The 12660-nt window shown below is 36.7% G+C and overlaps 1 protein-coding gene and 1 pseudogene across 1 annotated transcript in view; one reads left to right on the top strand and one right to left on the bottom strand.

The window, feature by feature from the left end:
• NUP153 (nucleoporin 153) overlaps positions 1 to 12213 on the top strand; it is an 80014-nt gene extending 67801 nt beyond the window's left edge. The window contains exons 17-20 of the mRNA XM_017521426.2: positions 2397 to 2753; positions 3448 to 3720; positions 10598 to 10763; positions 11075 to 12213. Of these exons, the coding sequence (XP_017376915.1) occupies positions 2397 to 2753; positions 3448 to 3720; positions 10598 to 10763; positions 11075 to 11159 (881 nt within the window). The 3' untranslated portion in view covers positions 11160 to 12213. The remainder of the gene's footprint in view (positions 1 to 2396; positions 2754 to 3447; positions 3721 to 10597; positions 10764 to 11074) is intronic.
• On the bottom strand, positions 8346 to 8444 carry LOC119470091 (annotated as a pseudogene).
• Positions 12214 to 12660: the final 447 nt, after the last annotated feature.

Genomic DNA, 12660 nt, shown 5'->3' with positions numbered 1-12660 from the left:
GTCTTGACAGATGCAGCAAGTCAAGTAATGGTTTACTCTGAACATAGTTGAGAAGTACAGAACTCTTTGGGAAGGAACCTAGGATTTTCGGTTTGAACTACTCTAAACTCTGATGCTTCTGATGAAGTCATCTGTGGATCTAATTTTGAGAAATACAGCAGCAATGCAAAGCTCAAAATAATGCATATTTATGTGTGTCTTCCTCTCTTCTATTTGGACTTTTATAATCAGAATTGCTGTCTACTACCTGGAAAACAAGGATTCTTAGCTTATTAAGTATTTTCTAACATAATCTATGTGAAGGCCTTTATTTACAAATAGTTACAAATAACCAGTCTTCATCAGACATTAAGAAACATAATAGACAACAAATGTAAAATCCTGAGGAGATTTTGAAAGCTAAAGTCCTGAGGGGAAAATGACATAGCACCCTTAAAGGTTAAAAGCATGGGTGTTGGTGGGTCATGTTAAAGTCATTTTGTGGACTGAATAGCAGGAAGAACATAGCTGATAATCAGATTAGTGAACTAGGATTTCCCCAAACTTAGTACACAAGTACAAAGAGTGATCCAAGTTAGACCCACAAGTTCCTTTGGAATAGAAGTGGCCTAGAAGATAAGAACAGTTTTGGGGGAGTATCAAAGAAGTGACAGAAGGAAATTTTCTAGATCTATAAAGAAAGACTTTGGTCTTAAAAATGGAAATTTCCTGTTCATTGGCAAATATCACTGAAGTTTTAGGACACCAAAGCTAAAATCCTGAATGCTTTCAGAGAGAAAAGCTATTTTCCACAAATAAACAGGTATCAGATTAGGATCATCTGATTTGCAATATCACATGCTAAAAACAACAGTCAAAGTGAAAATTGTCTTGAACCTAGAATTCTGTTTCTAGCCAAATTTGTTTAAACATAAAGGCAGTCCGGGTGCAGTAGCTCACACCTGTAATCCCAACTGTTCTGGAGGCTGAAGCACAAGAGTCTCTTGAACCTGGGAGGCAGAGGTTGCAGTGAGCTGAGATTGGCCACTGCACTCCAGCTTGGGCAACAGAACGAGACTCTGTCTCAAAAAAAAACCAGCAACAAACCCAACAACAATAACAACAGAAAACACAAACATAAAGGCAAAATTTAGGTGTTTTTAGACATGCAAAAGTTGACTATCCACGAACACCTTTGAATAACAAATTGGAAACATTCAAAATTAACCTTTAAAAAGTATGGGATTCAGCAAATAGCTGTGAGCAGTTTACTTAGAAATATAAAGACAAAATCCAAGCTAAAATTACATATTATTTGGAAAGCAACGGAAGTATGATAGGGTCTAATCAGATTTGATGATGAAAACACCAGGCTGCGGTAGACACTCTTAAACCGTTCATCTATTAGCCAGCTTGAAAGTCAGCCAACATGTTCCCTTTTCTGTAAGTTTCTAATGCCCATATCATACTGTGACCAGCCCTGGCTACTGTGCAATGTTGGAACTGAGATTATTGGAATAGTTTAGAAAAAAGCGTTCAGTAAGGTGGCTGGCTTCAGAATCACCATATAAAAATCAAAAGTTTTCTTCAAATCAGCATATCTCATTTTTTTCTAACATTTCTAATTTGTATTTTACAACAGCAGCAGAACTTGTAACATACTAAATAACTAAAAGAACACAAAAGGCATACTTGTTTGCTGGCTGAAGGTATTCCCTTTCTCCTCCCATAATTTTAGTTCTTAGGGAAATTTTTTAGAGCTGGACAAGCTAAGCTTATTCTAACATTCACATGGAAAGGAAATTATACAAGAAATTTGGGGAAGAAGGGCAGGCATATAGGCAGCTTTGTCCTGCTAATATCAGTTCATGGTATAAATTTATAATAATTAAAACAGTCCTAGTGATAACGGTAGAGGAAACAAGTATATGTATTTTAGAAAATTTATTGTGTCATATAGGCAGATTGCAAATTAGTACACAAAGGCTGTACTAGTTGATGCTGTGGAGAAATTTGGCTATCCATTTAGATAAATTGAAGTTATGATTTTGCCACATACGGTAACATAAATTGCAAAATAAAATATATAAAAGTATAGCTGTCTTCCACTAGCTAAACTTGCTATTCAAATAGAGTATCCAGTTAGATTTGGATTTGAGGGGTATTTTTATTAATCTGAATGCCAAAGGCCTTCTTATGAAAGACATAAAATCTGTAAGTTATAAAAGAAGATGAATATATGACTTTGTCAGAATGTAATATAAACAGATGTCTATTTGATGAATTAATCTATATGAAAAACTTAATCTATTTTCTAGCAAATTCTAGGGTTGGAAAATTCTAGCGATTATTGGGTAGGAGAAAGTACTTTTTCTGAAACTATTAAGGATTTTTGTTTCTTAATTTCTGTCTTACAGATCAAGGTGCATCAAAGCCAGTTTTTAATTTCTTGAACAACAATTCCTCTAATTCAAGTACACCAGCCACTTCTGCTGGTGGTGGCATATTTGGTAGTTCCACCTCTTCCTCCAATCCACCTGTAGCTACCTTTGTGTTTGGACAGTCCAGCAATACTGTGAGCAGCTCTGCCTTTGGTAACTCTGCTGAATCCAGCACCTCTCAGTCGTTGCTTTTTTCTCAAGATAGCAAATTAGCAACCACATCCAGCACAGGTACAGCTGTCACCCCCTTTGTCTTTGGTCCAGGAGCCAGCAGTAATAGTACTGCCACCTCTGGTTTCAGCTTTGGAGCCACAACCACATCTAGCTCTGCAGGTACATTTACAAAAGAAAAAACAATGCATTGTAATTGGATGGGCTTTATTTATTAGCATGTCAATTCTTAGCAAATAACATATAGCAGGTCATCACAAAATAGTGTGAATGCCTTTTGGTCACCTATACCAGGGTTGTTGTTGTTGTTGTAATTATTCACTATGTGGAATAATCTACACTTTGTTCAACTTTAACATATTTACCTCTTGGGAGCAATTTTTCTAATTGTGGTAAGAGTGTAATACTTAATTTTTCTAAACTTTGTCTTTAAAATGTTAGGTTGTCAGTAACCAGAAAGTAGAAGTTGTTTTATTAAACATGAGTCTTTGTTGTGCGCGCGCACGCGCGCACACACACACACACACACACACACACACACACACACACGAGAATTTCTGTGCACATTAAATTTCTGGTGGGAGATTATTCTGAGATATGTTTCTTTGCCAAAAACTATTGGCTGTGAAGATGTGGAGTAGTTGTTAATTGCAGTTTTTGTTTTTATGAATTCAATTGTTTCACTAAATAATGGTAGAGAGAGTTGTATTCTCATGATTTAAAAACTTGTCTTGATGGAATTTGGTTAGCAATGTAAGAGTGAAAAGAAACTTCACATTTGCTTGTGGGTTTACAGAAATTTCTTGAGGACGGACATTAGTCACCATGGTGACTTAGTGTTTCTTTGGGCCTCCAGGATCCTCCTTTGTATTTGGAACTGGACCCTCAGCACCTTCTGCCAGTCCAGCATTTGGTGCTAACCAGACCCCAACATTTGGACAAAGTCAAGGTGCCAGCCAGCCTAATCCCCCAGGCTTTGGATCTATATCATCTTCTACAGCATTATTTTCCACTGGTTCTCAGCCTGTACCGCCCACTTTTGGGACAGTGTCAAGCAGTAGCCAGCCTCCTGTGTTTGGACAACAACCTAGTCAGTCTGCATTTGGCTCTGGAACAACTCCTAATTCCAGTAAGTGTGCAGTGGTGCTGTTAGTATCTATATGGTCTTTGTGTGTCTTAAAATATTTTCCTTTAAACTTGGAAACCATTCATATGTTTGATTTTTAAATTATCTCTTGTACTTGGCAAAATAGGTAATATGGTTGGATTTATGTATAAACAACATTTGTCAGATTTCACAGAATTGGAACGTTTTAAGGTAGTGTATTTTAAAGTGTTATTTTTACTCTGACTTAGGTATGGGATTCCTTCAGTCTCATTTCTTCTCAACTCTGAATTTTGGGGCTCCCAAGGCTAGATTTGAAGTACATTTTCTGATCCTCCTCACGATTGGATTTGCTACAGGAAGTTACCCCCAGGTCTAGTACCCTCTCCTGGGGCAGTCCTGCTGAGTTGCCTCATGACGCTTTGTATTTGCTGATAACAGCCTTTCCATTTGACCTGCATACTTAAACAACAGGACCCATGACTTTTTAAATATGACTAATCAAACTGTATTATAATCCTGTATTTTCTTAAAATTGTTGATTTTTTTCTAATTGTGAAATATAACCTCATGTAGAAAGGGGTGTAAAATATAAATGAACAGTGTAATGTCGAAGCAAATGCTGTATAACAACCACCTGGGAGCCCCTCATGTATCTCTTTGATAACACTCCTCTTTTTCTCCACTCTAATGATGACCGCTGCCTTGTCTTTTACGGTAATTACTGTTCTTTGGGTTTTATTACTGTAGTTATTGGCTAATATATGCATCCCTAGAAAATGTAGTTTTAACTACTTTTATATAAATGGAATATTACTGTATGTAATCTTTTGATTCTTGATTCTTTTCCTCTAAGGTTTATAAGGTTCATCCATGTTTTGCATATAGTTTGTTATTGTCATTGCCATAGAGTAGATCATTGTATGAATATACTGCAGTTTATTTACTGTTGATGTATGTTTCAGTTGTTTAATAACTACCAGGTAATGCTACTCTGTACAGTCTTGTATATGTACCTTGGTGCTCATATGCATGTTTTTCTAGAGTATGTACACTGGGATGGGATTGCTAAATTAAAAAGTTTGTATATCTTATACTAGAAGATAATACAAACTTTTCCTGATGAATTGTACCAATTCATATCCTACCACCATTGTATGAGTTTTTATATGTGGATTCTATATGTTTTCTCATGTGTGTGAATTCTTTTAAAAGTTTTTTGGGGCCATTTTTCAGTTTGACTTTGTAAAAGTTATTTATGTATTCTGGATATTGGTACTTTGTCAGTTAATGTACATACCAAAATGTCTCCTGTTTTCTCATATATATTAACCATTTTGGTCAGGATTTTTTTCTCCAATATGAAATTGGAAAGTTTATATTTCTTTCACGCAGGTAACATTTTCCTCTTTTGGGGGGTGGGGGGGGTGATGGAGTCTCACTCTCTCTCTCAGGCTGGAGTGCAGTGGCGGGATCTTGGCTCACTGCAGTCTCCACCTCCCGGGTTCAAGCAATTCTCTTGCCTCAACCTCCTGAATAGCTGTGACTACAGGTGCATGTCACCATGCCCAGCTAATTTTTTTGTATTTTTAGTAGAGACAAGGTTTCACTGTGTTAGCCAGGATAGTCCCGATTTCCTGACTATCCGCCCGCCTTGGCCACCCAAAGTGTGGGATTACAGATGTGAGCCATTGCGCCCAGCCTTTCCTCTATCTTCTTAATATAGAGACACTGTATGGTTAGATCAGGATTCCGATTATGGAGATTTTGATTATTGCCGAGCCATATGGGAGACTATAACTTTCTATCCTATACAGAATTTTGTTCCTCTGACATTATTAACTTTCTCTGTTAACGTTTTTTTTTTTGTTTTTTTTTTTTCTTCATTTAAAGAGCAATCAATTTTATAAACTATATAAAAAGTCAACTTTAGGAGATCTTTCTTCCAGTTAAAGAATTGAGAAAAGGCCAAAATGGCCCTAAAAATTAGAGTCACATTGTTGTTGAAACTTGGGGAAAGACAGCATTTCAGGGTTGAGACGTTCTCAGTTCTATAACAAGATAGACCTGGATAGTAAAGATGTTATAAAATCATTTTTAAAAAAATTTTTGAGACAGTGTCTCACCTTGGCACACAGACTGGAGTACAGTGGTAGAATCTCGGCTCATGATAGCCTCAACCCGCTGGGCTCAAGCCATCTTCCTACCTGAGCCTGCCAAGAAGCTGTGACTACAGGCGTGCACCACCACGCCCATCTGTTGATTTTTTTGTTTTTTGTGGGGTCAGGGGCTGGTTTGTAGAGATGGGATTTTGCCATGTTATCCAGGCTGGTCTCAAACTCCTGAGCTCAAGCAGTCTACCCACCTTAGCCTCCTAAAGTGCTAGGATTACAGGTGTGAGCTACTGCACCCAGCCAAGATGTTAGAAAATTCTAGGCTCTGGATAGCAGCATAACTGTCAACAGCAACAACAACAACAAAAAGGCCATAGTACAAAGTCTAGTGAAGGTCAGTCCCACAGAAAACACAAAGCATTCATTTTGTCATACATAGAAATACAGTTTTAGTAATAATCCAAAAGCATTTTTTATAGAAATGAAAACCATGTTTTAAATTTTTTCATTTTTAAAAACTAATAGGTGTTATTTTGTTACATACATGGAATGTGTAATAATCAAATTAGGGCATTTAGGATATCCATCATCTTGAACGTTCATCATTTCTTTGTGTTGGAAACATTTCAGATCTTCTAGCTATTTTGAAATAAACAGTAAATTATTGTTAACTGTAGTCACTCTCCTGTCCTCTCAAATACTAGAATTTATATTCCTTCTATCTAGCTATATGTTTGTATTCACCACCTTCCATTCCTACCACCACCCCAACCAAGCCTCTGAACCATCATTCTATTCTCTATGAGATCAACTTTTTTTTAGCTCCTATATGAGTGAGAACATTGAATATTTGTCTTTGTGCCTGGCTTATTTCACTTAACACAGTGTCATCCTTCAGTGCCATCTGTGTTGTAGTAAATGATGGGATTTTAATTTCTTTTAATGGCCAAATAGTATTTTATTATATATTAAACCACATTTTCTATATGCATTCATCTGTTGATTAACACTTAGGTTGATTTCATATCTTGGCTGTTGTGAATAGTGCTTAAACATCAGCTACAGGTATCTCTTTGATACACTGATTTCCCTTTTTTTTGGATAAATTGCCAGTAGTGGGATTGCTGGATCATATGTGATTCTCTTTAGATAAATTTTGAGAAACTTCCTTACTGTTTTTCATAATGGTTATACTAATTTACATTCCTACCAATAGTATATGAGTTTCCATTTCCTTACTAGCATTTGTTAATTTTTGTCTTTTTGATAATAGCTGTTCTAACTGGTGAAATGATACCTCATTGTGGTTTTGATTTGCATTTCCCTTATGATTAGTGATGTTGAGCATTTTTTCATGTCTATTGGCCATTTATGTGTTGTGTTTTAAGAAATGTGTATTCAGATTAACAAATGTCAGAATAAAATTTTGAGGCCATACATGCCTGCTTTTCAGTGGGATTATTTGGGTTCTTTGTTTTTTGTTTTGCTGTTGAATTATTTGAGCTCCTTGTGTATGCTGGATGTTAGTCCCCTGTTGGATGAATAGTAAGCAAATATTTTTTTCCTTTCAACAGGTTTTTCACTCTGTTGATAGCTTCTTTTGCTGTGCAGAAGCTTTTCAGTTTACTGTAGTCCCTCTTGTCTATTTTTGTTTTTGTTGCCTGTGCTTTTTAGGTATTAGCCATAAAATTTTTGTCTGTGGGGGAGGGGTCCAGTCTTCTGGCTTCCATGGGCACTTCGGAAGAAGAATTGTCTTTGGCCACACATGAAATACACTAACAATAGTTGGGGAGCGAAAAAGGAAAATTGCAAAAATAAAAATTCATAATGTTTTGAGAAAGTCTATGAATTTCTGTTGGGTGGCATTGAAAGCCATCCTGGGCTACACATGGCCTCTGGGTTGGACAAGCTTGGCTTAGACCAGTGTCCTGGAGCATTTCTACTTATGTTTTCTTCTAGGAGTTTTGTAGTGTTGTGTCTTACATTTAAGTCTAATCCATTTAGAGTTGATTTTTGCATAGAGTGAGAAGCAGGGGTCTAGTTTCATTCTTCTACATATGGATCTCCAGTATTCCAAGCACCATGTACTGAAGAGAGTATTGTTTTCCCAATGTGTGTTCTTGTCATCTTTGTCAAAAATCAGTTGGCCATAAATACATGGATTTGTTTCTGAGTTCTCTATTGTTCTGCGTCGGTCTATGTTTTTGTACCAGTCCCATATAGCTATATAGGGTCACTGTAGCTTTGTGTAGTATATTTTGAAGGCAGATAATATGATGTTTCCAGCTTTTTTCTTTTTGCTCAGAATTGCTTTGGCTATTTGGACTCTTGTGGTTCCATATGAATTTTAGGATTTGTTTCTATTTCTATGAAGAATGTCATTGGTATTTTTGTTAGGGATTGCATTGAATTCATAGATTGCTTTAAGTAGTATGGCCATTTTAACAATAATAGTTCTTCTGATCCATGAATATGGGATGTCTTTATATTTGTTTGTGTTCTCTTTAATTTCTTTCATCAGTATTTTATAGTTTTAAAAACACAGAACACTTCACGAATTTGGGTGTCATCCTTGTAGAGGGGACCATCCTAATCTTTGTTCAAGTTTTGGGTTTGTGCTGCTGAAGCAAGCACCGAAAGAATTTTCTCACAGGGTCTTTTAACCTGTTCCTCCTACCAGGCTTTCTAGGCTTGCTGTTTAACTGTGCTCTTGGGAAACCTCTTTTTATCGCTCTTCTGAAGATTCCTTTTAGCTTCTTATAGAAACCCCTGTTTCCTGAGTGTCATGTCTTTCCTGTTACTCCCTTTTCTGATACAGCACATCTTCCAGTGATTCTTGAGGGTTCAGGGATGAAAATTTTGAGGCCATACATGTCTGCAAGGATCTATTTCCCTCTCCACGTTTGGTAAGATTTTGATTGAATATAGATGTAGATTGGAAATCATTTTTATAATTTTTAAGGCATTCTCTATTGTAGACTTTCTGGCTTCCAGAGTTGCATGAAGTCTTGATCTTTGCTCTTTGGCCTGTTTCTTCTTTCTGGAATCGTTAGACTCTTCCCTTTTGCCTCCAGTGTTCTGTTACAGCAGGACATGTCTTGATGTGGGTCTGTTTTTATCCTTCGTGTAAGGAGTGCAGCATGCTCTTTTGTGAACTTCCATTTTGGGGAATTTTCTTGAATTATGTATTTGAAGATTTTGCCCTTTATCATTCCTTTCTTTCTCACCTTTTATCTTTTTGTTGTACTTTCTGAGATTTATCTTTCATTACCTGTTCTGCTGAGATTTTAACTTCCACTATTGTGACTTTAATTTCCAAGTACTCATTTTTTCTGGATGTTTCTTTTTTATGCACTGGGTTTCCCCACCCAATCCCCCAGTGAATGAAGTATTCATTAAAGATACCGAGTTTGGATTTTTTTCCTTGACGTTTTGTTTCCTTGCTGAGTCGGTTTTCCCAAAATTGCTTTTATTATTTTTGTCTCAGTGTTTCTTATTAAATACTGTCCTCAAATGTCTGGTACTCCTTAGCTACCTAGTTAACTTTTTTATGACTGTAGGACACCTAAATACCACGTAAATCCTTTCTGTGTTGATAGGGCTTGCAGATCTCAAATTTCATTGTAGATTTATCTGGTTTCTCTATTTTACTTGAGAAAATTTGGATGTTAGTATCCTTTCTTTCCACTTAGTCTGTCAGATTCCTCAGAGAAGATGCATCCAGTCTCCTGCTTAGAGAGCGTCAGGGAACTTCCATTTGCCAGTGTTCTGGGAGCTAAGATTGGGAAGATGGCTGGAGCCCTCAGTATTTAATGAATATTGAACCTACTCTTAATTCCCATTTTCAAAATGATATTCTTGCTGTTAAATATATGTGGTGTTCCCCAGTCCAGACACTTCTACAAAGACTTCCGTTCTGGTGGGGTGGAAGAGGAGAATTACTGGCTGCTGCTTTTTTTTTTTTTTCCTTTTGAGATGGGGTCTCACTCTGTTGACCAGGCTGGAGGGCAGTGGCACAATCAGGGCTCACTGCATTCTCGACCCCCTGGGCTTGAGATCTTCCCACCTCAGCCTCCTGAGTGGTTGGGATTACAGATGTACACCATTATAGCCAGCTAATTAAAAAATTTTTTTTATAGAGATGAAGTCTCTCCATGTTGCCCAAGCTGTCCTGGGCTCAAACAGTTCACCTGCCTTGGCCTCCCAAAGTGCTATTACAGGCATGAGCCACTGCACCCCACTGAGAATTACCATCTTGGTGTTGGGAGGGATTGATCCTGGATATCTGCTATCCTTCCTTTTCTCTCTCTCTCTCTAATTCCTGCCTTAATTCTCACTTCCAGAGGTATTTGGAACCTAAACATCTTGGGTATGTTTGGTATAAATGCAATTGCTTCTGTTCTTTCCCTGCTGCTAATTCTGTATCAACTCTAGTCAGCCTTCCAGCTTCTAAACCTTTGTTGCTGTGGTCACCACTCTATCCTTGTAAAAATCCCTTGTTTTAATGCACTGTTCAAAGAAGATAGAGCTAAATGTGTTTATTGATTTCACTATCTTTAACCAGAAGTCCAGGCTGCCCTTTTCCCCTTGGTCATAGGTAAGTTGTGTGATTTGTTGGAAGTGTCAAGTATGTACTGTGTGTTAGTGGAGAAGATATTTTAGTTTTCTTTGGATTAAAAGACCAAAGTATCTTAACCGTTTGCATGTTTTTATATGTAGAGGTCAGAGTCATTAATTTCAAAACATCATTTTGCCCTAATGAAGTATTTCTGCTTCAACTGTTACAGGTTCGGTTTTCCAGTTCGGCAGCAGCACTACAAATTTCAACTTCACAAACAACAATCCATCAGGAGTGTTCACATTTGGTGCAAATTCTAGCACACCTGCAGCCTCAGCCCAGCCTTCAGGCTCGGGGGGCTTTCCGTTTAACCCGTCTCCAGCATTTACAGTGGGGTAAGATAATTTTTTATTGAAATGGAGAATTTACATTGGTAAGGGTATGTACATGTATATGTTTTGTTTTTAAAAGTTATCAAGATCCAGTATGGTTTGGGTAAAATTAAATATGTTCTCCACCATAAATTTACCATACTGCAATTCTGGAGGATTATAGTTTGAGAAAAAAGACAAAACAAAACAGTAATGTGTGTGTTAGGTATAGCAGAAAATGTATGTAACAGTTGCTGCTGCTCATGGTAAATGTTAGGATTTGGAAATTTTGCCCTGAGCATCATACCACATTATGAAACTTTTATTTTTTACAGGTCAAATGGGAAAAATATGTTCTCATCTTCTGGAACTTCAGTCCCTGGCCGCAAGATAAAGACTGCTGTTAGACGCAGAAAATAAAGGTCACATTGGTGTTATACGCAATTTTAACAACAGCTGGTGCCCTGCTTTCAGATACTGGATTATACTTTGTGCTGGGGTTATCTGAAGTCAGACCTAAGGACTTCTTTATTTTTGGATTTTTCTTCCTTTCCCTTTCTTTACAGAAGCCCCACCCTGCTTCACCCACCCTCTTTTAAAAAATAATAGCTAGACTGGTGACTGATTCTGCAGCAAAAATATTTTATGATCCAGCAGATTATTCACTGATTTGACATAGTCTGGCTGTTCCCGGGAATGGAGCCTGCACGGCAAATGGCTTTGTATAGAACCTCTTTGTCTACACCATTATGTGCGCTGATAAGCGTTTACAGAACGCGTTGAAATTGTAATTATATCTGAGGAATTCTGTATAGATTAGAATTCTGTATAGATTAGAGAATGTTGAAACGAATGATTTCTATGCTGAGTTTGTCCTGGTGTATGTGTGAAGTGAGTGAGTTGGGTGTATTGTGCACTAAACTTTTCTGATAGAGGAAGCCTGATTAAAGAATGGTCCGTGCTAAGGACTTGTTAGATCTAGTTCATTCTCCATTTAATAATTATATGCTATTTCTATATTTTCATTCTTTTATCACCTGTCTTGCCTTTTTCATTATTTTATTATGAAACTTGTGTAAATACAATTTTGTTTCTGTACTTTTTTGGCATAACATAAATCTGTGAACTTGAAATTTGAATTTTGTGTTAGAGATTTTTTTGTTGTTTGTTTAGTCTTGTCTCAGATTTTATTATGTAAATCCCATTATTCAAAGTTGCCTAAATCCATTTGGAAATCTTTAAAAAAAAATTGGGGATTCTTAAAGTTGAATTTATTGGCTTTTCTGATCCAGTTTTGTTTGGACCAAAAACCAGTATTGTACAAAGTATTAAGCATATATTTTTATATTTACTAAAATGGACTGTGGTGACTTTGGATAATAAGGAAAAGTTTAATATTAAAGCCATGTTTATTACAGTATAATTAACATATTAAACCATGGGATAAATGCCATCAATAAAAAATTATGACATACTTTTTGTTCTAGTTTTACCTCATAATGAAGGTACACAGTCTTATTGGGACAGGACTTTTTAAAGTAAAGGTTAACAGTGGCTCATTGGAAGATAAGTTCCAAAAAGTACATTGACATGATTCAGACAACTCCTAAGAGAAGGGGAAAGTAATTTGCCCAGCAGTTTACATACCTTTTAAAAAAAGTTGAAAGTAAACACACATCCATTTCTCTTTGTGTTTGTATCTTCCTTGGTAAGTTACTGGATAGTGTAAGTATTATTTTATTCTTTTTTTAACTGGATTGTTTTTCTGCGGTTCACAAAAGAATTCTTGGAACAGTATTTGGTAATTTTATTTTTCAGTTTGAATGTAGTTATTTTGTGCTCAGTTTTAATTTGCTGAACTTCTGGTTGGTTGACGTTTCTTTCTTTTCCCTGTCGCCCAGGCTGTGGTGCAGTGGTGTGT

The sequence above is a fragment of the Cebus imitator genome, unplaced genomic scaffold, assembly GCF_001604975.1.
Source record: "Cebus imitator isolate Cc_AM_T3 unplaced genomic scaffold, Cebus_imitator-1.0 Scaffold21, whole genome shotgun sequence".
Taxonomy (NCBI): Eukaryota; Metazoa; Chordata; class Mammalia; order Primates; family Cebidae; genus Cebus; species Cebus imitator.
Note: the sequence above shows the minus strand (reverse complement) of the source record. Positions and strands in the feature narration are given on the sequence as shown.